General features: G+C 36.2%; 1 protein-coding gene across 5 annotated transcripts in view; it reads left to right on the forward strand.

The window, feature by feature from the left end:
* Window positions 1–24992, forward strand: part of Smg7 (SMG7 nonsense mediated mRNA decay factor) — a 63832-nt gene that overhangs the window by 15035 nt on the left and 23805 nt on the right. For 3 of the 5 annotated variants that reach the window (XM_087906425.1, XM_087906427.1, XM_048431074.3), the window contains exons 2-9: window positions 8965–9103; window positions 15933–15964; window positions 18401–18518; window positions 20182–20314; window positions 21940–22111; window positions 23312–23383; window positions 24257–24407; window positions 24745–24880. In XM_087906425.1, coding sequence (XP_087762551.1) covers window positions 9000–9103; window positions 15933–15964; window positions 18401–18518; window positions 20182–20314; window positions 21940–22111; window positions 23312–23383; window positions 24257–24407; window positions 24745–24880 — 918 coding nt within the window. In that variant the 5' untranslated portion in view covers window positions 8965–8999. The remainder of the gene's footprint in view (window positions 1–8964; window positions 9104–15932; window positions 15965–18400; window positions 18519–20181; window positions 20315–21939; window positions 22112–23311; window positions 23384–24256; window positions 24408–24744; window positions 24881–24992) is intronic. The other 2 variants (XM_087906428.1, XM_087906426.1) reach the window with 2 other exon arrangements.

Raw genomic sequence — 24992 nt, forward strand, 5'->3', positions numbered from 1 at the left:
AGGCTGGCCTCAAACTCTGAGATCGACCTGCCTCTGCCTCCTAAGGACTGGGATCAAAGGTGTGCACATCCATGCTGGCCATCCAATTGCTATCTTTCATTATAGTTTGTCTTATTTTGCTTTATATCGCTTCGATAACCAACATGACCAAAACCAACATGACCAAAAGCAATGAAGGAAAAGCTTTATTTAGCTTACCTATTATGAGAAGCCAAGGCAGAAACCTGGAAACAGAAACTAAATCTGGTACCATGGCGGAATGTTGCTTACTGGCTTGCTTTACCTGCCCACAATGGGCTGGGCCCTCACTACATCAATCATAATCAAGAAAATGCTCCACAGGCCTACAGACTAACCTAATGCAGGCATATTCTCAATTGAAATTTCTTCCTCCCGGATGACCCTGATTTGTCAAGTTGACAAAAATCTAATCAGGACAGTAGTCATCTAACATCTAACATTTATTCACGAACTATATTAAAAAAAACACACCCTAAAGGAGGAATTTGAGTATGAATTATTCTTTTGACTTGCAAAGAGTCAGAGCATGGAGTTTATGAAGGTAGAAACAGAATTGGAAGGTAAGTTGTTGACATATTGAATGAAAGACTTTATATACTTTAGGTTGTAAATTGATGTGTTTTGAATTGGCCTGGTAAGTTTTGGGAACTCTGCAAATGAAGTTATGACAGAGATGAGAGCCTGTATTAGGATTATTGGGATAATGGGATACATTACTGAGAGATTTTGCAAGGATACAGTCAATGGCTTTTAATAACTGGTTAGATACGAAGAATGAAGGAGAGGAAAAGAGGTAGAAGATAGTAAAGTTGGTTAGGGAAAAAGGACATAGGGAATAAAAGTATGGCTATTGAGTAGATTCAGTTATGGTGAGATACCAAATAGGCAATTCAAAGCGCTGACTGCTCTTCCAGAGGACAGGTTCAACCGCAAAACTCACATGGTGATTCACAGCTGTCTGTAATGTCAGCTCCCGATCACCCTACATTCTGACAACTCAACATTCTCGTCTGACTTCTATGAGCACCAGGAATGCACGTAGTTAGTACACAGATATATATGTAGACAAAACACCCATCCGAGTCACATAAATAAAATATGTAAAATGGGATGATAGCATGGGCTGATTGCAAATAATTTTTGGTTATGTTGTAAGATCTTAGTATACAACAACTGGAAGGAATCACAACCTCTGCCAGCTCCACATCTATGGATTGAGTCAACCCTGCATTGAATATATCCAGGAACAACAAATCAAAACAAAACAAAAGCCCAAAAAACCCTTTGTGCCTTGATAGGGTTCACATACATGAAGCCCACAATTCCCAGTAATAATAGTAAAACTGTACCTGTACTCAATATGCATGGGTTTTTTTTCTCTTGTTGCCATTCTCAAACTATATAGTATCGACTTTTGTTCACTAAGAATCTACATTGTATGAGGTATTAGAAATAATTCAGAGATGATTTATAGTATAAAGATGTGTATAAGTTACATAAATTGTAGCATATTTTTGGTGAGAGGTGAAGCGTCTGTGTATAGGAACTGATCCCTATGAATACCAAGGGATAGCTGTGTAAAGGTATCAGGGCCAGAATGGGCACTAAATATAAAAAGGTTAACTTCAGGTCCCCCCCCCCCTTTTTTTAAGCCAAGTGGGCTGTCTTCAAGCTATGTAACTGAGGTTAACCTTGAATTTTAGATCTTTGCCTTCTGATAGCTGGGGTTGCAGAGAACTGGGATTACAGGCCTCCACTACCTCACCTGGTTTTAGAATTTCTAGGAATTGAACTGAAAGGTTTGTGTATGCTAGACAAGCACCATGCCAACTGAGGAGCATCTCCAGCAACTCCAGCTCAACTTCTATTCTTAGTGACTTTTAGTAATCTATTGTTGCAAGTGTACATGAATTAAATAAAAGTAGAACATCTGGGGGTGGGAACGGTAATAATATGTTGCTACCTCCCAGTCATTTATATAATTTAAGAATTTGCATTTATGAATGTAGTTTGATTCAAATAAGCATTGTTTAGAAACAACACAGACTACTTACTTTCACATTGCAAGATGCCAGCCACTTTGTGTCTTTCAGTTTAATCATTTATAAACAACAGAGGTTTCCTGCTTTGGAGTGTGAAGGCCATTCTGGATGTTGGCATGGGGTCTGAGAGCATGATCACAAAGAGCCCTAGCTAGTTTTCTTTAGCCCCTTTATAAGGCAATAGTCCCTAAGGGAGTAGCCATCATATGGCATTCATGTCCAAGAGTCAGCACCTATTAATATTGTTGCATTGGAGTTTAACTTTCAGCATGCATTTGGGAGGAGACAACATTTAAACCAAAGCTAGTACTTAAAAGTTACTTCTAAATTTTACTTCTAAATTTTTTTTTCATTCTATAGGTTAGGTCTGCCGTCTATTTTGGTTTTGGATCAGTTTTGTGTATGTGGTGATATATTACTTGAGGTCTTCTCTCTCTCTCTCTCTCTCTCTCTCTCTCTCTCTCTCTCTCTCTCTCTTTTCTTGGTTTTTCAAGACAGAGTTTCTCTGTAGCTTTAGAACCTGTCCTGGAACTAGCTCTTGTTGGCTGGGCCCGAACTCACAGAGATCCACCTACCTCTGCCTTCTGAGTGCTGAGATTAAAGGTGTGCACCACTACCAACCGACCAGGTTGTCATCTAGTTAATTTTTTTTAATCCAGTTGTTATAGCATTGCTATAATGTTATAGCATTATTTTTTTCTTCTTCAAGTTCCTTAGTACTTTTGTCAAAATTTGGCTATTTACAAAAACACATACTCACATAGGCGTGTCTGTTGCTGTGAAGAGGCACCATGACCAAAGCAACTCTTAGGCAAAGAATGCACTAATTGGGGCTTGCTTGCAGTTTCAGAGATTAGTCTGTTGTCAGGGTGAGAAACATGGTGGCACACAGACAGCACGCTGGAGAGGTAACTGAGAGTTCTACATCTCATCCGCAGGCAACAGAAAGAGAGAGAGCCACTGGGCCTGACTTGGGCTTCTGAAACCTCAAAGCCCACCCCAAGTGACAAACTAACTCCAATAGCTACCCCACCACGGTCACTCATAACTAATCCTTCTAAGTAGTACCACTCCTGGATGACTAAGCATTCAAATATATAAGCCCCTGGGGCTATTCTTATTCAAACCACCACAGTAAATACACCAGTAGATGTTTATTTTTGGCTCTTGTTCTACAGAATCTCCTCTTACATTCCCTTGCTTACTATAGCTCTTTACTGGGTTTTGGTTTTTTTGTTGTTTGGTTTTTTTGTTTGTTTGTTTATTTATTTCTGAGACAGTGTTTTTCTGTGTAGCCCTAGCAAACCTAGAACTCCATAGACTAGTCTGACCTTAAACTCAGAGATCTGAATGCCTCTGCCTTCTGAGCATGGGATTAAAGTCATGCACCACCACTGTCTGGCTTTAGTAAGTTTTGAAGTCAGATAACATGCACATTCTCAAACTTTATTCATTTGGAAAATTGTTAGTTATAAATACTTGTGTTGCCAGCTAAACATGAAAATGTCTACCAATTCCCATCAAAAACAATATGCTCGGGCTTTTATTGAAATTGTATTATAACTATAGATCATTTGGGGGGTACTTGCAAGTGTTTCCAAAGAAATGACTTTTGGTTCTCACTTTCTGTTTATTTTTACATTGTTTTCTTCATTCCATTTGATTTGAATGGAGTGGGCCCCTTTTTACAGCTTCTTATGATCAGTGCTTTTAGAGCTTTCTCTTCTATATAAACACTCAAAGCTCTGGATGCCTCCCTGCTGCCTTTGCTGCATACTATACATTATGCACATTTCTAGTTTCATTTGCTTTAAAACACTTTCAAATTTCTCTTGGCATTGCTCCTTTGATTTTTGGTTCTTTAGAAATAAATTCTTTGATTTTTTTTTTTAAAGTTATTTGAAGAATTTGGCAAACATTTCTTGATGTGAACACTTAGGTGACTTTCTAAGTTGATTTGTGTTTATATGATTTAGTTCTTTTAAATTTATTAAGACTTGTTTTGTGGTTCAGTTTATTGTCTATCTCATTGACTTCATCTGCACTTGGGAAAAAAGTGTTGTGTTGGGCAAAATTTCTATAGATATTTAGAAATTTAGTAGGTTGGTTGGTAGTGCTGATCTAACCTTACTAGTTTTCTGCCTTGCTTATCCTGTTATTTACAAATAGATGAATTTTGAAGTATTAAATAGTTGTAGATTTTTCTATTTTTCCTTTTTTGTTTTATTTTTACTTGTGTCAAATGCTATAACAATATGCTTTCACTTAGTCCTCCTCCCCCCCCTCTGTGTGTGTGTGTGTGTGTGTGTGTGTGTGTTTGGAGACAGTAGCTCATGTTGCCCATGCTGTCCTCAACGTGCTTCAGCCTCCAAGGTCCCAAGATTAAAACATACACTACCATGTCTGGCCTCATTACACTCCCTTTCTTTTTGGCTTGTACTGTTGTTAAACATCTATATTTGTTTTCATCTCTATGATCTAGTAATTTTTTTGCTTAAAGTAGACCATAAGTTTTAAAAAATTTAAAGCAAAAAGTAAAATGCTACTTTATATTTACTCACAGGTCTATTTTCTGAAATTGTCCCCTTTGCTTATTGTCAACTTTCCATTTGGTATGTTCTTTCATCTTTAAAAACTTGTTTTTTAATACTCTTTGTGTATATCAGTCTGTTGACATGAAAGTCTTTAGTTCTTGAACCTCTGAAAATATTAATTTTTCCTTTGATTTTGAGAGATTTCTTGCTGAATATAAAATGATGGTTGAAGTTTTCTTCTTTTTTCTGTACTTTGAAAATAATGCTTCTCGCTTGCCTTTTTTTCTGTAGGGATCCAACCATGGTTCTTACCTTTATTATTCCTTACAAAATATGGGTTTTTTTTGTTTGCTTTTAAGACTTTCTTCTATTAAAATGATTCCATAGGTTTTCTTCTGTGGTTAAACATTTGCAGTTTATTGAGTATTTTAATCTGTGGGTATCCAGACTCTAGCAAATAACATTTGTCAGCAGACTGATGCTGGAATATGGGAGGTGGACCAAGATGGTTCCATAGATTTCAGTAGGAAAAAACTGGGAGAATTTACCATTTACTGATGGAGAAAACAATAGAAGTAGGTGTTAGAAGGAAAGAGCTCACTGGGGTTCACAATACTTGGCAGGTGATGCTATAGAAAAGCATTTGCTTTTACTTTTGATAATGATAAAATCTGAGATTATTAGATGTGCAGGGGAGTGTTAGTGCCTCTTTTAGGAATCTGGTGCTTGCATACTGTATACTGGTGTGTCAGCAATATACTAATGTGATTTATTTAAAGCCCAGGACAGCACTGCCAGAAGAGTATTAAAAGTTCAGAAGCCTGCGACATTTAGAAACTACACTGAATATAGAAAACTGATAAAATTGTTAAACATGGTTATCCTAGAAGCCAAATAAGGAAAAAAATAAACAGTATCAAGAAGGCAGAATCTCTTTTTAAGTGCTGCTGACAGGTTGAAAAGTAAGATGAGGTCTACAAACTGAGCACTGGATTTAGGTATGTGAAAGTCATTGAGGATCTATCTTATCAAAACAAGCTTTTCTTTGGAAAAGTGGAGCATAATAAGACTGAATTGTCTTCAGCTGTGTCTGAATGGAGACAGGGTCTTGCCCTGTAACTCAGACTGGTTCTGAACTTACGGCAGTCCTCCTGTCTCAGCTACTTCTCCCAGTTTATGAAAGTTTTTTTTAAGATGGACACATAACATTTTTTTATAAGATAGGATAAGATAAAAAACAATAGAAGAAAAGTCCAACAGAGAGGAGGAAAATGGTTAAAAATTATTTCCTGGTAGCCACAGGTTCTTGCCTGCATATTCTGTATGCCTGGGAATGATGGTACAGCAGCAACCTGGGAAGGAACTGGTACAGAAGAGCCAAAAGCTTGAGAGCAGTCTGGACTACAATGCAAGTTCAAGACCAGTTTGTTTAAAATGAAATTATTGAAAAAGGGGTTGGTGATATAGAAATGTATAGTTTAATAACCGAGCATTTGCCTAGTATAAAGAACCTGGGTTCAGTTCCCAGTATCACCAGACATACATAAAATAAGTGTAAAAGGAAAAAAGTTTCTGAACTAAATAAAATTAATGGTGAATTTAGAGAGAATGAATAACTACTACTAATTCCTGGGAGCCTACTATACATCCAGTAAAATACAAAAATAATGCAAGTTAGGAAGTTGGACTTTGTACTTCCCTAATCTAAAGGTACTCGGTACTTTATATTAAATAAAAGGCTATGATTACTTTTTCCAGTGTCAAGGATAGAATCAAAACTCCTGTTCTCATTTTGTTCTCTGTTCCTTTCCTTTATAAATTTAAAAACATTTTTTCAGAGCACTTTTAGGCCTTTGCTAAAGTTATTTCTTTCTCCATAGTTTTCTTTTCAAGTTTGTTTTGCAGTTAAAAACATTTAGCTGTTTCAGATTCACTTCTCTCCCTTAACAATATGTGTTAAGGTTTCTTTTTCCTTTTTCATATACTAAGTGGTTGTTTCCAGGATTTGATAATAATAAATAAAATTGCAGTAAACATCTGTGTGCAGATTTTGTGTAGACGTAAGTTTTCATTTTGTTTGTGTAGGTGCCGGAAGCACAATTTCTGCATTGTGTGGTGAGTATACAGTGAGAGACTTGGACTGTTCCTTTGGCTGCACTAGTTTGTGCTCCTCTAGCAGTCAGGGAGAGTGCCTACGGAGCCACCCACATACTCACCAGTAATTTGGTTTTGTCAGTGTTCTAGATTTGGCCATTTTACTAATACAGAGTGGTCTCATTTTTCTTTTGATTTGCATTAACCATAGTTTCAGTTCTATTTTCTACTCTTTCAAATTTGTACCGTGATTTGATATTCTGTTAATCCTACGCCTGCTATTCACATATACAGATACCCGATTACTTCACTTTTTTAAGGTGCTCTTTTCTGACCATTTTTCTATCATGCTAATTTAATTGAAATTGCTTTCTTTTTAATTTTTCCTCTGTTGTAGGACGTGTTTATTCATTTTAAATGTTTTTTTTTAGCTTGCTTTGTTTGCCTACTTCAAGAAGGTATAGGTGTTATTACAAAGAATCATGTTTTTTAAAAAGCTAACTGAAAACTTGCTCTGGTATATCTCATCCAATATAAACATTGGGATCAGAAGAAACAACTTTCTCATTGTTGATGACCTAATCTAAATTTCTTGTTTAATTATGTACAATATTGAACTGTTTTATTATGGATATCAGATGTTTTAATTTCTGTACAATTATTTACTGTTTGATACATAGTACATAGATTGCACTTAATAAAAGCAGAGTCTGGATTTTAGAAAGACAAGTAAACGCGCATGTGTTTCTTTATATAAAGTGGTATATTTCCTGTATTTAAAAAAAAAAGTCTTCTAGCTTCTCATATTTCTTGTTTGTATTCTTTTTTCTAAAATACCTGGAAACTAGTATTAAATGTTAGGATCCTGGCATTAAATTGAGACATTGTCCACATTGATTTGTATTTATTTGGGTGAATGTCATAGTAAGTACCATGCTAGATGTATATATATACACATAGCTGAATAGATCAGACCTTATTTAGTGGAAAAATATGTAAACAAATGATTTATTTGTATAGTGCTGTAGCAAAACTGCACACACACATACTGGAATAATTGGCCAAACCACAGCTTTCTTACAGGCATTACCTCAGCTTTTACTCGAGCCAGGAATGAGCTGGTCAGATGAGGGAAAAGGGAGTACATTCCAGGTTGAGTGAAAGTGCCAATAAAGAAGTTGAGAGGCAGAATAGCAAGAAACTAAGAGTAACAGAGGCTCTCTGTATCAGAGTCAGAGCATTGCCATCTGATTTACTATATCAAGGAGTTGGAATTGCTTTCTCTCATTTTTTTCCATGAATATATGCTTTGAAAGTATAGCAACAAAGCTCATTTCTGTCATTTTAGTGCTAAAAATTATGAAAAACCTTGTATTTGGTTCTAAAACTGATTGTTATGCAGTTCTAAGTTCAGTTTCCTAATTTGTAGAAGAAAATAGTAGTTACATTTTTTTGACTGGTTGGGGGGTTATAGTTGACTGTAAACGGTAAAGACAAATGCAGTAATGGGTGACTTTTTCAGTGCTTATAGTAATAATAGCTTCTGTTACTCTTCTTCATCCTCAGAACATCTCAGTGAGGTGGTTTATTTAATTATCTCTATCTTGTAACTAAACTGGTACACTTTAGGTTTCATTAATCTGTTTGACTTTAGGTTATAGCTAGCAAATAGCTTCATTTGTTTAAGAAGACACATAGCAGTGTCTCTTATGCTCCCATTTTGTGAGATCACATACATAGAATACTTCAGTATAATGTCTAGCACATAAGAATTATAAATAACGCCAGGTGGTGGTGGTGCATATCTTTAATCCCAGGCAGAGGCAGTCAGATCTCTGTGAGTTCAAGGCCAGCCTGGTCTACAGAGTGAGTTCCAGGACAGCAAGGGCTGTTACACAGAGAAACCCTGTTTTGGAAAACAACAGCAGGACAAAGGGAGTCCATGTGGTTCGATGTTGTTCCAGGGCAGTCTCGCTCTGCAGATCCCCTCTAGGACACTGGTATCACACTGCCCTATAGAGAACATTCAGCTTGTAAGCAGTGAAGCACACATGAGGGCGTCGTTTAGGGTCTACAACCAGAATCTGTTAGAGATATATACGGAATAACATTTAAAGGGGCTTTAAGAAACTAATATAAAAAGAAAAGAAACTTTGTTATTTTTCCTTTGCTTTTTGCATTAAGTCATTTAAAATAAAATTTTAAAAGTTTTTCCCTAGGGGCATTCTCTGTTTTTTGTGTTAACTCATGTTTTCCTCCTCTCCTCTATCTAGAGTGTCTTAAACCATTCTACCTTGTGAGAAATTGGATGCTCTTGCAGATAGTCATTGTGGGAGAAAACGTTTCATTTAAGTCCCAGATGAGGACCGAAAACTTGAAATCAGAGGAGCATCTGAAATCAAGTAATATTAGGTAGGATAAAAATTACAAGGGATTTCTTCATTGTTATTCATTTCCAAGGTGTATATTAAATTTTTCATATTCTGTGGACTTTGTGAAAAGAATTTGAGACTTCCTGAAGGATTGGGAAAGGATATGCTAAAAGTTCTATTTTTACTTATGTGGCTTTGTGAGAAATTAAAGCTAGGTTTACTTTGACATTAACATTGATATCTTGTGGTCCAAGGAAACTTTTTTAAATGTACTGAAATACATTTGTATGTTTAGATACAAAGTTTTCCGAGTATTTATAAGCCTAGGTACATGCAATTCATCTTTTTCATATAAAATTTTTTCTTTATTATGTTTATGGGTGTTTTGCCTGCGTGTATGTGTGCATACCACAAGCGTACAGTATGTGAGCCCAGAAGAGAATATTGGATACCCAGGGACTGGAGTTAGAAATGATTGTGAGCCCATGTCGGTGCTGGGCAATGAACCTGAGTCCACTGGAAGAATAGCCAGCACTTCTGACTACTTCCTGAGATTCATCTTATAAATTTTTCTTCAGAGTTAAAGAAACTGTCTTTTACATATTTGGTGATTTTATTTGACCCCAGGAAACATCAGTTCTGGATTTTACTTGTCAGCATGGATTCAATTAAATGCCACAAAGACCTTGAGAGTTTGGTGGTAATACATTACAGAAGACCTCTTCTGCATGACCAGTTAGTAACTCTTGCTGTAGCATCTTAATGACATAGCATGTCTGATTTGTATCAGAGGTGTGGTTTTACACTTAAAGTTTTATACTCTGTAAATTGATACCACCGTGATTGATGGTGACATATGTAACTACTTCATTTCAGAAAACCCGCTTCATTTTTATAATGCTTATGAGCTCTGGTTCTGGAATTGCATTGCAAGGTAGAATCAGAGCTCTGCTACTTCCTAATCCTGTGACAGTAGAAAAATTATTTCATCCCTCCGTCCATTTTCCTCATCAACAAAATGTCACATTCCTACTTACCTGATAGAAAGACTGAAATTTAAAGTTGTTTGCTTGTTTTTCAGCATTGTGGGTCAAGCATGGGCATGGCTCAGCAAGCATACTACATCTGAACTACATCCCTGTCTACCCCTGTTGTTTGTTGTTTTAAAGTAGAGTCTTCTTATGCAGGCAGGGCTAGCTTTGAACTTACTGTGTTGCCCAGGGGTGACCCAACACTTTCAATCCTATTGCCTCCATCTCAGGACTGCTTGTGTGTTACAGGCATGTACCTCTGTGCTGAGTGGAATGTAAAGATTTTATAATAGGTGAAAGCATGGCAAGAAGACCTAGCAGATAATACATTATTAATTATATTATCAGGCTATTAATTTTTTATTTTATTTATTTTTTTGGTTTTCCGAGACAGGGTTTCTCTCTGTAACAGTCCTAGCTGCCCTGGAACTAGCGCTTGTAGACCAGACTGGCCTTGAACTCATGGAGATTCTCCTGCCTCTGCCTTCCGAGTGCTAGGTTAAAGACATGCACCACCACCACCTTGGCAGGCTATTAATTTCAACTGATGATTTGGACTCTGTTGTCAGCGTGGCATTTCAGTCATTTATTATTTGCTTCATATGTTATCACGTCTCAGGTTTTTAAATGTTACTTTGAAATAATCAGATATAATCATAACTGATATTATAGAGAAAGGACAGAGTTTAAAGAAAAATGGCAAAACATCCTAATTTGGTTCTTTTGTATTCTCTGTGTCTGCCACCGATATTATTTTCTATTCATAAAGAGAATAAACCAAAAAATATATTGGTTTTATCATCTGTTCACATGAGAACATAGTTTTATGGTATCTAAATAACTTATCTTTCTGTCCTTAAACGTTATGTAGAGGTAAGGAACTAGAGTCCTTAAACTGTTGTCTTTATTCCATTATGTTCTTCCAGAAGAGATCCCAGGAAGCAGTAGGGGAAGGGATACCTGACTGCAGTTAGAATTCAGACTAGCAGGTAGTTTGGTCCCAGATTTTCCTTCTTTGAGATGTCATTTAACGTGCTTTGTCTTACGTAGTCTTCATAGCAACCGTCATCTCCGAATGCCTGCCTCTTCACTTATTTCAGCTTTCTCAAGTACCTATACTGTCCAAGTTGCCTGAACTGATGTTGGATTCTTTGCTCTATATTGTCTCCTCTTTCCTAATTTAACTTTGGAGATTTCTTGGAAAGGAGTTTTTCTAGTTAGTATTATCACTATCTCATTTCCAGTTAGATTTTTAATCTATGCTTCATACATCTAGTGTCATTTCCCCTGTGTGTATGTTCCCTATGTGCATGCAGTGCCCACAGATGTAAAGGAACCTAATAGTGTTTCTATACTCTTACTTTGAGTGTACTCTTACTCTGTTTCTTAAATACAGCATGCAAGTCTTATCATACATAATCTGCTGCCTTCCTTGGTTCTCCAACCTCATATGTAGCTTTTGACTTTGCACTTTATCTGTTACTGTCTCAGTTTTGTCTTTGACTCTCATTCTTGAGATTCCTAGATCAGAATGGAATATATACATATACTCACAGACTGTAGGTAGGTCATGTAGTGCATGTATGGTATAGAGCAGTGGTTCTCAACTTCCTAATGTTGCAACCCTTTAATACAGTTCCTCATGTTACCGTCACCCCACATAACATTATTTTATTACTACTTTATAACTGTACTTCTCCTACTGTTATGAATTGTAAGTCTCTGATGTGCAGGATAGCTGATATTTGACCCCTGTGAAAGGTCGTTCATCCCAAAAGGGGTCATGACCCTCACGTTGAGAAATGCTGGTGTAGAGCATTGGCATGTACGAAGCTTTTATACACTGACAGAAAGCAAATCCATATTTTTGTTAACCTTAACTGAGGAAAGCTCTGAGTAACAGCACCTTCCCTAGAGTTCCTTCTAAATGACAGTAGTACAGCATTTTTATTTTTCTATAGTTAAAACTATAGTTCTAAGTTAGAAAACTTGCTATCTAGAGAACTACATATTTTTGTTTCTCTGTGTTCATAGGATATTCACCTTACAGTATTTGGCTTACTATTTGGCATAATTAGGTTGTCATTTGATTCTTATGTTTATGACTATAATGGGTGAATATTGTAGTTATCTCAAATTGTTCCTTAGAACTATATGTTGAACAAGTGAACAAAGTAAGTTAAAAACCCACCTTGGCTCTTCCTACAAGGGAAGAAAAAAGAAAACCAACTACCCTAGCCACTTATCCCAAAATAAGTGGGCTTAGCATTTGTGTGTTTTATTTTGATAGCTGTGAGTTTAGAATGGTTTCTGATTTTTTTTTAAACAGGGAAAATAGATCTGAACTTCAAGAAGAAAAATCTTTTATGTGTCCCAATGCTATGGACTATTACTACTATTTGTTTGAGTTTTATTTTCTTAGACTGAGACGTGCTTAGCTGTAGTGATTAGGAACTAAACTTTGAAGCCAAAGTACTATTTCCAAGTCTGTGACCATGGGCTTGTTACTTAGGCCCTCTCTATATGCTTATGTTTTCTTGAGGTATAAAATGGAGACAGTAATAGTTTACATTAAATGATTTACTTTCACAAGGCCCTTAGAACAGTGTTACAGTGCTAGCTTTTGTAGTAGCTAGTGCTTGGAATGCATTAAATATATTTATAGATCTTGATTATGTTATCTCCGTGTGAATTGTTTCAGATTATAGTTTCCAATGTATTATCACTGAACCAGCCTTTTTTCAGCTCTTTATTTTACTTTTTTCTTTTTTATTGTTTGACAGGCGTAGTTTATTTCTCCTAATGTGTAACTAAGAGCTCTGAGTGTAGTAGCACACCTGTAGTTCCAGCCCTTGGGGAGACTAAGGGATGGTCATGGAAGTTCAAGGCTGGCTGGTACTGTATAGCAAAAGAAAACAAACAAAAATCCCAAAGACAATGTATATAATATTTTGAAAGCTTATATTTTTAACTAACTGTGCTGTTTTATTACGAAGAGTATGGTGGTTTAATTTTGGGATTCTTGGTATTTTTCCTTTCTTTCAGTATTCCTTTAGTTTAAAATAAGAACAGACACACCTCACCATTGCTCATATTCTTCTGAGAAGGACATCTTGACTTGTATCCAGACAGGTGGGACTGTAGGGGCAGGTATCCTGTAAATGTAAAGACAGCCTGTTCCACAGCAAATTCCAGCCCTGCCAAGGCTATGTTTATAGCTAGGTCCTGGGCTTTTGTTGTTTTTGTTTTAAGATGCTTGTATCTATATGAGCACTGACTAACTAAACTAATGTTAATTTGTTGAAGTTCTTTATCAAGAATTGCTGAAATATAGTTTGGTTTTTTTTGTTTGTTTGTTTTTTCTTTACACAAGAGAGTATTCCATTTTGTGGAAAAAAGACAGGAAAGCTGTGACTGGTAGGGGAGGGTATGTGTTTTCTCAGGTTGTGTGACCTTGGATTTTTAAGATCATATGCTGGCAGCCTTGTAAAGATTTTTTTCAGTGGTGAAAGTTAAGACCTAAAGTGATGAGGAAGATGGACTATATATGGATGATGAATTTGGTATATAATGTTCAGTACTTAGCACAATTATCTGGTGAGCATTGTGCATTTGTATTGATAGGTTTTTTTATGTTAAACCCCATTGTAATTCTCTTCAAAAGATATATAGATATATATATAGATCTATATATATATATATACACACACACATACACGTATATGTAAGCAGTGGATATCTTTAAAGACTACAAGAAACAAAAGTATTTGTTTTATATTTTACTGAAGTTAAAATTTACAATCATGGGTGCTGGAGTGGTAAGAACACTGGCTTCTCTTCTCTTTAGTTCAGAGGATGCTTGTTTCATTCCCACCTATGTGACAGCTCATGACCCTCTGTAGCTGAGTTCTCGGAATCTTCTGGTCTCTGCTGGTGCCAGGCATACAAGTAATGCACAGATGTCCACACAAACTGTCTTAAGTTAGGGTTTCTGTTACTGAGATAAACACCATGACCAAAAGCAACTACGGAAGGAAGTTTATTTCACTTGGACTTCCAGGAATAGTCCATCAAGAAGGGCATTGTCTTGCTTTCTTAGTCAGCTCACTTTCTTCTACAACTCAGGACCACTGGCTGTGCTGGGACACCTCCCCCAGAGAGCCAGGCCCTCCCACAGAATTAATCAGTCAAGAAATTGCCCTGCAGGCTTGTCCACAGGCTAGTCTGGTGAGGTCATTTTCTCAGTTGTGGTTCCTTCTCAAATGACTCCAACTTGTGTCAAGTTGACAAAAACCAGGACACAGGCAAAACACCGATTTACATGAAATAACAGTTTTAAAAATTTAGTTACTATAAAATATGTAAAATAGTGCTTTCCCTAAAATGTTTAGTACCTTTATATTCTTCTAGTTTTTGTTCCAGTTTAGTTCTTTTGAAATGGAAATCTCATGGTGTAATAACTTTTTTTTGTTAGTTGACATGTGGTCACACATATACAGAGGGTACAGTGTAATGTTTGAGTGCTTGTATTCATAATGATCCAGCCTCAGGATGTTTGGCATATCCTTCACCCGGTGTATTTATCACTTTGTGGAGATAACATTCAAAATCTACTTCTCTGGTTGTTAAGATTAGATGATCAGCATGTGTTGTTAGCTATAATCATTCTTCTATGCAAGAGAATACCAGAACCTGTGGGAGAGCATGTTTCAGAGTTCCTGATAAGCAGAATGCTAGTCAAAAGGGATTCTGATGTTACGTATTTTTAAAAGCTGTATTGCTATAAAGCAACTTTGGTAGACAAAGAATTTCCTTACCCCAGATGTGTTTCACAAAGAAATGTAGTGCTCTGACTCCTACACAAAGCAGGAGTGATGATTGTTAGCCAGTAAATGGGGGTGGTGTTCTTAGCCCAGGGACAGATCGACCGCTAGATTAAGACTTCAGAGACTTTGTCACTAAAGACTTTGTAGTGGAAAACACTAAGTTCAGGTGGTTTGTTGGCAAGATCAAGTGTGCTTTCAAAAATACCTTTTGCAGTAGTTCAGATAAGGAATGGGTATAATGCAGTGAAGGTATAATTGCTATTTAGAGGATAGCATTTCTCAGGAATTGCTAGATAGTACAACTTTGGAAGAAGGCGGGCATAAAGAACTTTTTGGGTTGCCTTCCACAGCTCGAAAGCTTTGATAAAACTACCACAAAAAAAGATTGCTAAGAGAATGAAATAATGAAGTTAAGGTTAGACCATGAGGTCAGTTTAGAGCCTTTCCTATACAGACTGTTCTTGACTTTCAGAGGGGGAAATACTTGGGTTTTTTTTTCTTTTTTTTTTTTTTTTAAAAAAAAGAAGAATGTATGGGGAACTTGAACATGTTTTTATGCCAAAGAGATGGAATTCTCAAGATTGTCAAAAAGGAAAGAACAATCAAGTCCTAATGAAATGCTAGAAAGAGCATTCCATTGAAATGAACTTTGATCTCATAAGGAGAGGATTCTGAATGCCAGAGCAGAGCTATGCAGCTGTCATTGCCAGTGGGGAAGGGACAGGAACAGGCAGCTTGAGAAGAGGAGAAACTTGTAATGTTTATGGTAACCAGCAAGGTGTTGGGGGAAACCTAGTAATACCTTTATAGTCAGATTTGAGGAAGTTACCAGTAATTTGTAAGTTATGACATCAATTTCCCCAGACCCAGTGTTATACTGCATGTTAAACGAAGGTTTAGACTTCCCAGCCATCTAGCCTTATTATAATGCATTGTTTTACTTGATAATTAAATATAATTATATTAATTTGACTTGGTTTGTTTTTAACTAATGTTCTTTTTTCTTCTCTAGGCAGGCAGAAGTCCTGAAGGCTGAAATGACAGGTATTGACTATCTTAATTCTTTATTAGTACCTATTTTGTTCTATTAAGTTAATGGAAGAAAATTCCCTTTTGGGGGGTATAGTACCAAATCCTGTGCTAGTTGCCAAGAACAATAATAACTTTGCTTTAAATGTTTATTAGTCTTGTATTTTGGGTTCTCTCTTCAATACTTCTCAGGCGATTACTGTAGTATATGCTACATTTGAATTGCTCTTAATTGCATGATGGTTTAATTTTATGAATCTTTTATTAATAATATATAAATTAATCACACTCCACTGTAGCTATATAAAGCTTTGTTTGATTAATATTTTCCCAGGAAATGCTCTTTTCAGTTTGTAGTGACTCAAACCTGAGCAGTAAGTAAGCCTTCAGGAAAATTGCTTATATAGAAACTGCACTGAAAGTCTGAAATTCAATGAGCTGCCTTTTCTCATACATCTTTTCTGCTCGGAATAATAGCTCAAGTCCATTGGGAAGAATTTTGGACTTAACTGCTGAAATAAAAAGATAATTCAAAGCTAGTGATCAGCATTTCATTGATAATAGCATGTGCTATCCTAACCTATCAAAGAGAGACGTGATAATAGATAGTATTCTAGTCTGGGAAGAATTTAGTTGTGTGGTTAACACATGAACAATTCAGCTAATGTTGATTGATAACCAGCATTCTGACCAAGATTTATAATTGAAAAGGGACTATACTAACTACTAGGGAGATAGTGTTTCTTCAGCTTTGACAGGGTATACTGTTTATGAGGAGCCTGATTATTGTATCATAAAGAATAAGACAAAAGAGGAACAAGGGTTGTTCACTGCTATTCTTCCTATTAGCACATTTGTGGTCATCATCCACATTGTGTGATGCCAGTGTTAGAATTAGAGCGTGGATTAGCCTTAGAAATACTATCTGCATCATGTGTATGGAACAGCATCAAGCTGCACGTACAATACGCTTTTTCCCAAAGCATCAAACATTTGTTTAAATTTACTCATTTGAATGACTTCTGCAAGCCCCTAAAGCCCATTGTAGTGGCACACACCTGTAATCCCAGCACACATGGAGAGTGAAGGTGGGAGGAGCACAAGCTCAAGGCTAGCCTGCTCTGGGCAGTGAGATCCTGTCTCCAAACAAATGAACAGAAAACACTTTATAAGACTCAATTCTTACTAGCCAGCAAACCTGTGTATTAACTCAAATATCCAGGGCACTCCTTGCCGAATAGGATTATAGTGAATTATAGATACTAATGGCCAACCTAAAAAGGAGTGGAAATTGTGACAATGTATAGCAGCAAACTCCTAGAAGAAATTAAATTGCTTAACTAGATATTGGAAATTTATAATTGAAAAGTTTGTTAAGTAGTTCTGCTGAGGAAGCTTACTATCAGCATTCAAACTATTCAACCCCCTACAGGACTTTGGCAGAAAATGTGACTCCATTTCTTAAATACATAATCAGAGCCTGACTTCCTAATTTTCCTAGTTACTCTTCTGACCTTTTGAGCAGTTAAATACCAGGCCTAGGCCTTGGTTCACATTTAAGTTATAATATGGACTGATCACAGAAGTGCCTTGGATGGCCATGTCCCGTTCATTAAAATAATTTTCATTGTTATACTAGGATAGTATAATAGAGTAGTAATAATTCAGGCATCTGCTGGTTAGTGAACTTATAGAAAAATTTTGTGAGGATCCTTGTAGGAATGATTCAAAATCAAAGGGAACCATGGCTTGAATGAAGATACAGTTACGGGGGTAAACAATTTGATAGACATCATTATTTCAAATGGAGTGACTTATGAGATATATGGCCTGCTGTGACATGAACAGGCAGAAATCCAAACCAGCAGCAAAGAATGAATCGTTTTTCAATTCACTCTTTTAATTTTAATTTCATAATATTATTTTAAAGCTGAAAGATGGGTGGAGCAAATGGCTCAGCACACAGGAGTTTTTGCAGTGTACAAGCATGGAAACTGGAGTTCAGATTCCAGCAACCATGTAAAGTCATGCTGGGCATACCTGCAACCCCAGCGCTAAGGAGTAAGGAAAGTAGAGACAGGAAAGATCCCTGGGACTGTGTGGCTGACACCCTCACTGAAAAACTTGTAGCTGCAGACTCACAAGAACAGGTAAAGAGTGATAGAAGGGTGCCTGATGCTCTCTTTTGCTCTACTCACACACACTCACATAAACTCCATACACTTACACTTTGTACACATGCACATGGTTTTAAAAAATAGCTAGAACAACAAACAAAAACTTTTTAAATCAAATTTAGCTATTAGCCGAAAGGCAGAAGGTGAGAGTCCTTTGAAATACAGTAACATGGAACTTGTGCGGCAGTGAATGGGGAGAGAAGGAGTCATTGGTGTGACTCATGGATTAAGTGACTTAACAATATGGTGGTGTTTTGTTTGCTTTGTTACACAGATTCTAAGCTGGGTCCAGCTGAGGTCTGGACATCCAGGCAAGCTCTGCAGGACTTGTACCAGAAAATGCTAGTTACTGATCTGGAGTATGCTTTAGACAAGAAAGTAGAACAGGATCTGTAAGTATTGTCATTTGAGATGTTCCTGTGCAGTCAGGAATCTTCAAGACTTTGAAACATTAATGCTTAATTGGTAATTTTTCAACCTGCCCTAGTGTAAACTTTTTAAAAGAAATTCTACTACTTGTGATTTAAAAAAAAAATTTAACAATTAGTGTTTTTTTCAGGTGCAGTCTTAGAGTGTGAGAGAAGGACTGTTTAGGTTTGAATTTTACCAAAGACAGTTCTTAGAGCATACTGGAGTGGACAAATTTAAACATATGTATGATACTTCAAATTTTAAGTGTATCTGTATTGAGTCTTAGAAAAGTCTGTCTTTACTATCATGGTTTAGATAGTAAAGATAGACTTTTCTTTGATAGTGGGATTTTACATTTGGTCTTAGCCCAAAAGCCAAGAAACTATGGTCAATATCATACTGTTTGTTCAACAGGAAAGTGTATTTGATTGTAAGTAAGGTTCATTTAATCAAATCCATGGCTATATCTTCCTGCTCACCAGAAAACTAAAGAAAGATTTTGTGTGTTTAGGCAATTCCACTTGTTCTTTCTAGGAAGGATGAAATGACAGATAATCAGTGAGTGAATAAAGGTCTTTGGTAGAAGATCTTGTCTTATAAATTGAAACAGGGACAGTAAATTTGATGGAAAATTAAGCAGCAGTTAAGAACATTCTGTCTTTAATCCCAGCTCTCAGGAGGCAGAGGCAGGCAGGTCTCTGAGTTTGAGGTCGGCCAGGGCTACATAGTGAAGCACTGTCCTGAAAAAACTAAAAAGAAAACATTCTGTCTAGTAAGGCCTAATAGCCCAAGTTGTGATGATGTTGGTTTTTCCTTTTTTCTCTGCTTTTTGTGCCCTGTGTTTTTAGAAAGTCTAGTTGTTTAACTTAATAACTAATCAGAACTCATGTCTGTAATATTTGAGTTCATGATGAGAAAGCATCACTAATATTAAAGGAGTATTGATGTCCTAAACTATTTTTTTAAAACCCTAAAGTTCTAGAGCCTCAAAAATAAGAGATTGACATTACTTTAGTTCACTAATATTGAATTTAAGCTGATAATGTAATGATTAATGTCATTTTGGTATACTAAATTTTAGCGTTGTGTTGTTTAAATAAAAATTTGAAATGTGGCTTCTAATCATATTGTAAAGAAAGTATTAAGCCTTAAACTGTAAGATAAATAAACAAAATCATTAAATAGAAGTAAATGTTATGTATAATTAGCTGGGAAAAGTAAAGAATAGAATTTGATATGTACAAACCCCCCCCCAAGTGTGTCACTTTGAGTAGCATATAATTATTTTTGGCCCAGTGTGTTAAAAGTGTTAATAGCTTATTTTACTTTGATCTTGCCACTCTGGTTTTGGTTTTTATCCTGGGATTCTTAATTAGTTCTTACTGTAATAGCTCTAAAGGGTCATAGTAGAAGCCACAATCTGCTTACTGGAGCATTTGGTAAGTATCCACTAAAGTCAGTTGTATTCTACTGCATGTATAGTCTTGTTCAAAGACAAGCATGAAGTTATTTAATTAAATAACTTTGATGCTGGTTTGCTGTTTGGTGTGCTGTATAACAAACAGTTCTTTCTTGTTCTCAGGGGGACCAGTGTCTGCCCAGTGAGTTACTACTATACCAAATAGAATTATGTTTTGTTTTCAGCTGGAATCATGCCTTTAAGAATCAGATCACAACACTACAAGGCCAAGCAAAGAATCGAGCAAACCCAAATCGGAGTGAAGTTCAGGCAAACCTTTCTCTGTTCCTAGAGGCAGCTAGTGGCTTCTATACTCAGGTGAGTTCTGCCTTGTGTATGAATTCTCATAGCTTTAGTGGTACTCTGTTCTTTGTACATTATTTTTGTATATGTGAGTACTATTAACTACCTTATAAGATATCGAAAAGTTGATCACATACAGTTTCACATCATCTAGATGTCTGAAATTATTCGTACTACCTATTTTAAAGATACAGACTTAAGTTTAGGAATGTAGTAGTATGAGGTCTTGGGTCAAATCCCAGTATTGCCTTAGAGAGGGAGAAAGATATGTGCTTAGGATGGAGGTTTAATTATATGAATAAAAAGAGGTTTAATGAGAGCCAAGCATGGCAGTAGTCATATAATCAAACCAAGTGTAGTCATTATGAAAGTAGTGGCTACTTTGTGCCAGGTAAGCTGTTGCAGTGTTGGGCTAGAGAGATGGCACAGCCATTAAGAGCACTGGCCGCTCTTCCAGAGGTATTGAGTTCAGTTCCCAACAACCACATGGTGGCTCACAACCATCGATAATAGGACTTGTGATGCCCTCTTTGGCATGCAGTTATAAGTGCGGTGCACTCATATAAAATACAAATTTAAAAATCTTTTCAAAAAGTTGCGATGTCAGGTGAATTTTTGTACTATGATATACATAGTAGAATTTATGTGGATCATAAAATGATTTTAAATTACCTAGAAAATTGAGTAATCTTTATTACTCAGATTGAAAACTAAGCTATATTATTTTCACATATTTCCTTTTTACTTAGTCACATCCTGATGCAATTTACAAAGAAATAAATGTTCATGGACTTTTCTTTAAGCGTAATGATTTGGAAAAACTGCTATTTTGGGCTGGACAGATGGCTCGGTAGTTGAGAGCACTTGACTCTTACACAGAACTGGAGTGCTCACTCACATAACAGCTCTCAACTCTCTGCAATTCGAGTCCCAGAGGACCTTCTCATATCCATGGACTTTTAACACACGTGGTATATATACGAATACTTGCACATTGAGTAAATAAATAGACATTCTTTCTCTTTTTCTTCATTCAATGAAATGGTTAAACCAAAATAAAGCCAGTATATAGGTGTAGACAAGCAGCACAGGAAGAACTGGCCAAAGATTTTTTTTCAGTGCATAGTCTTTAAAATCCTACCATTACAAGGGCTGATGACCTGAGTTTGATCCCTGGAGCCCATGAGATAGAATGAACTGACTCCTGCAAATTGTCCTGGCTTCTGCCCATGTGCCGTGTAACAACGTGGCACACCCCCCCCCCCACACACACACACAAAATCAATTTTAAAATATTTTATTATCCATTTAATTACAAATAGATGAAATAGCAATGTACACACAAGTGGTACATATACAAATACTTGAACATTGAGTAAGTAAATATTTTTAATTTTATCTATTTGTAATTAAATGGATAATAAAATACTTTTAACTTGATTTGTTTTGTGTGTTGGTTTTTTAAAAATGCTTTACCTGAAAATTTGAGAATCAACCAATCAAAGATTTAAATTTAACCCGCATACAATTTGTATGATAGTCTCAGCAGTATGTGATACCTAGATGCATATGTTCTATGTAAACTTTACTGTTAGAATATTCTGACTTTACTAAATTTTGCTTGTGTTTTTTTTCTTCAGTTATTACAGGAACTGTGTACGGTGTTTAATGTAGATTTGCCATGCCGTGTGAAGTCTTCCCAGTTGGGAATTATTAGCAATAAACAGACGCACACCAGCGCCATAGTGAAGCCACAGTCCAGCTCCTGTTCCTATATTTGCCAGCACTGCCTCGTCCACCTTGGAGACATTGGTGAGCCTTTGAAAATGTTAACTAATATACATTAATAACACATTCATCCTTTTCTTTGGAATAGTCAGAGGAAGAAGCCTGTTATATACATGTGTGGTTTAGATTGATATACGAAGAAATTATAAAATCCCCTTTAAGAATTTACATTTTTCTACGTTTTGAGATTGGAGAAGAATTTTGAAAAAATCTCACTAAAATTTAAATTCTTTTCAGATTTGATCCAGGTATAGGCAAATAGTAAACACTAAAAATGTAGTCAAAGGTAAATCATCAAAGTGATGCTGTATTTTCTAAATTAGAAACTTGAACTCCTTTGGAATAAAGTTTGTAAATTAACCTCTTTGAGAACTAGATTGTCTGTTACTTCTTCCTGCTGATGCACTGAAAACTCATTTCATGTTGCTTCCTTTCAAAGGTCGAATTTGTATTTCCGTTATACATATATTTTATCTGGGTTATTATTATATAACTTATCTTTCTGTTCATTGCTTTAAGGTGACCTAAAAAGGTTATAAAATAAATTAACTATAGGATTATGTTTTGTCCTGAAATAACAAGGAATGGAAACATTAGTGTGTTTAAATTAGTAGATTTTAGATTTCTTCATGCCATAAATGAGTGACATTATGAGAGGTCACATCAGAGATAATCTGAGCTCTGCAAGGAGGTGCAGCGACAGTGTGTTTAGGATGGTTTTGCTTTAAATGTCTTCTTTGAACACACCTTCTTAATATTGCAGTAGATGCGAGGCATTTTTCAAAAATCACTTTATAAGATATTGAAGAAATATTTAATTTTCAGATCATATTGTATAGTGTTTTTTTTGTTTTGTTTTGTTTTTAAGTGCCATATAACTCACCCCTTCTTGTGGGCCGGCTCCAGGTCACCAGCATAGTCCATAGTGGGAGCTGGTGATGCATGACACTGGAGGACCTGAAAATGGGGGCTAGGTAAGCTTTAAAATTGGTTACATGCTGAATGTCTCAAATAGAGAAGGCTGGATGGACACGTCACACATAATCCTATAGTTAATTTGTTTTAAATTTTTCTATCTGTCAATGGCCTTTAAAGTAATTTTATTGTCTTTGTTGTCTTTAGAATTTAAAGCTCTAGCTGTTTTGGACATGGCCTCCTGGTAGTTTTTGTGTATATTTGTGTATATCTATCTGGTTTTAAACTGAGTTTTCTTTTTCTTCTTAGCTCGATACAGAAACCAGACCAGCCAGGCAGAGTCCTACTATAGGCATGCAGCTCAGCTTGTCCCCTCCAATGGTGAGTGGGCCTGCCACCTTAAGGGTGACAATGTCACTTTGTTCATTATAGCACTATAGCAGATAGACTCTACTTTTGAAGTGTCTTGAAGCAGTAGATGTTGAATTTCAAGATCGAGTTTCATGGCTTCCATTTTCACTTTTATACTCGTAAAATGAATTTCTCTTTAAGTTACTTTGTTAGAAAGCCAGTATAAGTGGAATTAATGTGATCTGATAATGTTTCTACAACTCTAGCATTCTTAATTGTCCAATAGAGTAATGATCTTTCAGGATAACCATTTCCCCTTAGAAAACCTATCAGTCACCTAAAAGATAATATTTTTGATGATCCCAAAATTGGCATTCTTGAATTAAAGAGCTTAACAGCAGATATATAATGTCACAAATCATTCATGCAAAACTGTTAGAATTTCTTTAAATTCTAGAAAATATCTCAAGTAGAGCAGAGCTGAGTGGTTGTGATGAGTCCTCATCACCCACAGAGCCAAGGAGATTTACTAGCTAACCCTTTAGAATCCATGAGTGCTTATTGTATTGATCCTATTGTACAGGATTTGAAAGTTTTGTTTTAAAAGTTTAGTTTTGTAGCCCAATATGCCTTTGAACTCTGATCCTCCTATCTGAGCATGAGTGTTTGGATTACAGTGTATGCTACCATACTCAATATTTGTGTGACTTTTTCACCTGCCCTTGATAGGATGTGCCATCACTAATGTATACAGTTTCACATTATACCCAACTGTAATTGATAGTCATGAGATTCGCCTTAAACAGTACTTTGTATTAGTCATTCAAGGATTTAACTGAGCATTTCTATCTTGATGGCAGGATTGGTTCTTGGAGACTTTATAATCTTAACTTTCTCCTTTAGGTCAGCCTTACAATCAATTGGCTATCTTAGCTTCTTCCAAAGGAGACCACCTGACCACCATTTTCTACTACTGCAGAAGCATTGCTGTGAAGTTCCCTTTCCCAGCTGCCTCCACTAATCTACAGAAAGCACTTTCTAAAGCACTGGAAAGGTAGGGCTGACTTTTTCTCCAAGAGAATTTTGTAACCTGGAATCTTAATCTCTCAAATTTTAGTGTCCAGGAAATACTGGCCAGTGATGTATTTATCTTTCATCTCTAAACCTATAATCAAATACCAAAATTATTTTGTGTGCTGTTACTGAATTGTACCCAGCATGTGATTTATTGCAGTCAAGTGCTGACTCATCTAAGTTGTAAGCTATGAAGCTAGACTTAGGACCCTTTTCCTGTCTATTGGGTGCTCAGGTAACTTGCAAGCTAAATCCAGTTGTCGGGGTTTTGCTAATTGTGCTGATTAAGATTCATGCAGGTTTTTCTTTCATTTCAGCCGGGATGAGTTGAAAACCAAGTGGGGTGTTTCCGACTTCATCAAGGCGTTTATTAAATTCCACGGCCATGTATACCTGAGTAAGAGTTTGGAAAAGTTGAGCCCTCTTCGAGAGAAGTTGGAAGAACAGTTTAAGGTTGGAGTTAAAAACAAAAAAATGTTTGTCTTCTCTAAATCAGAAACCTTTAGATTTGGAGAGAATTAACTTAGACTTTTTGTATTTTTGTGGTATTGAGGATGGAACTGAG

The sequence above is a fragment of the Myodes glareolus genome, chromosome 5 (assembly GCF_982192425.1).
Source record: "Myodes glareolus chromosome 5, mMyoGla1.1, whole genome shotgun sequence".
Classification (NCBI taxonomy): Eukaryota; Metazoa; Chordata; class Mammalia; order Rodentia; family Cricetidae; genus Myodes; species Myodes glareolus.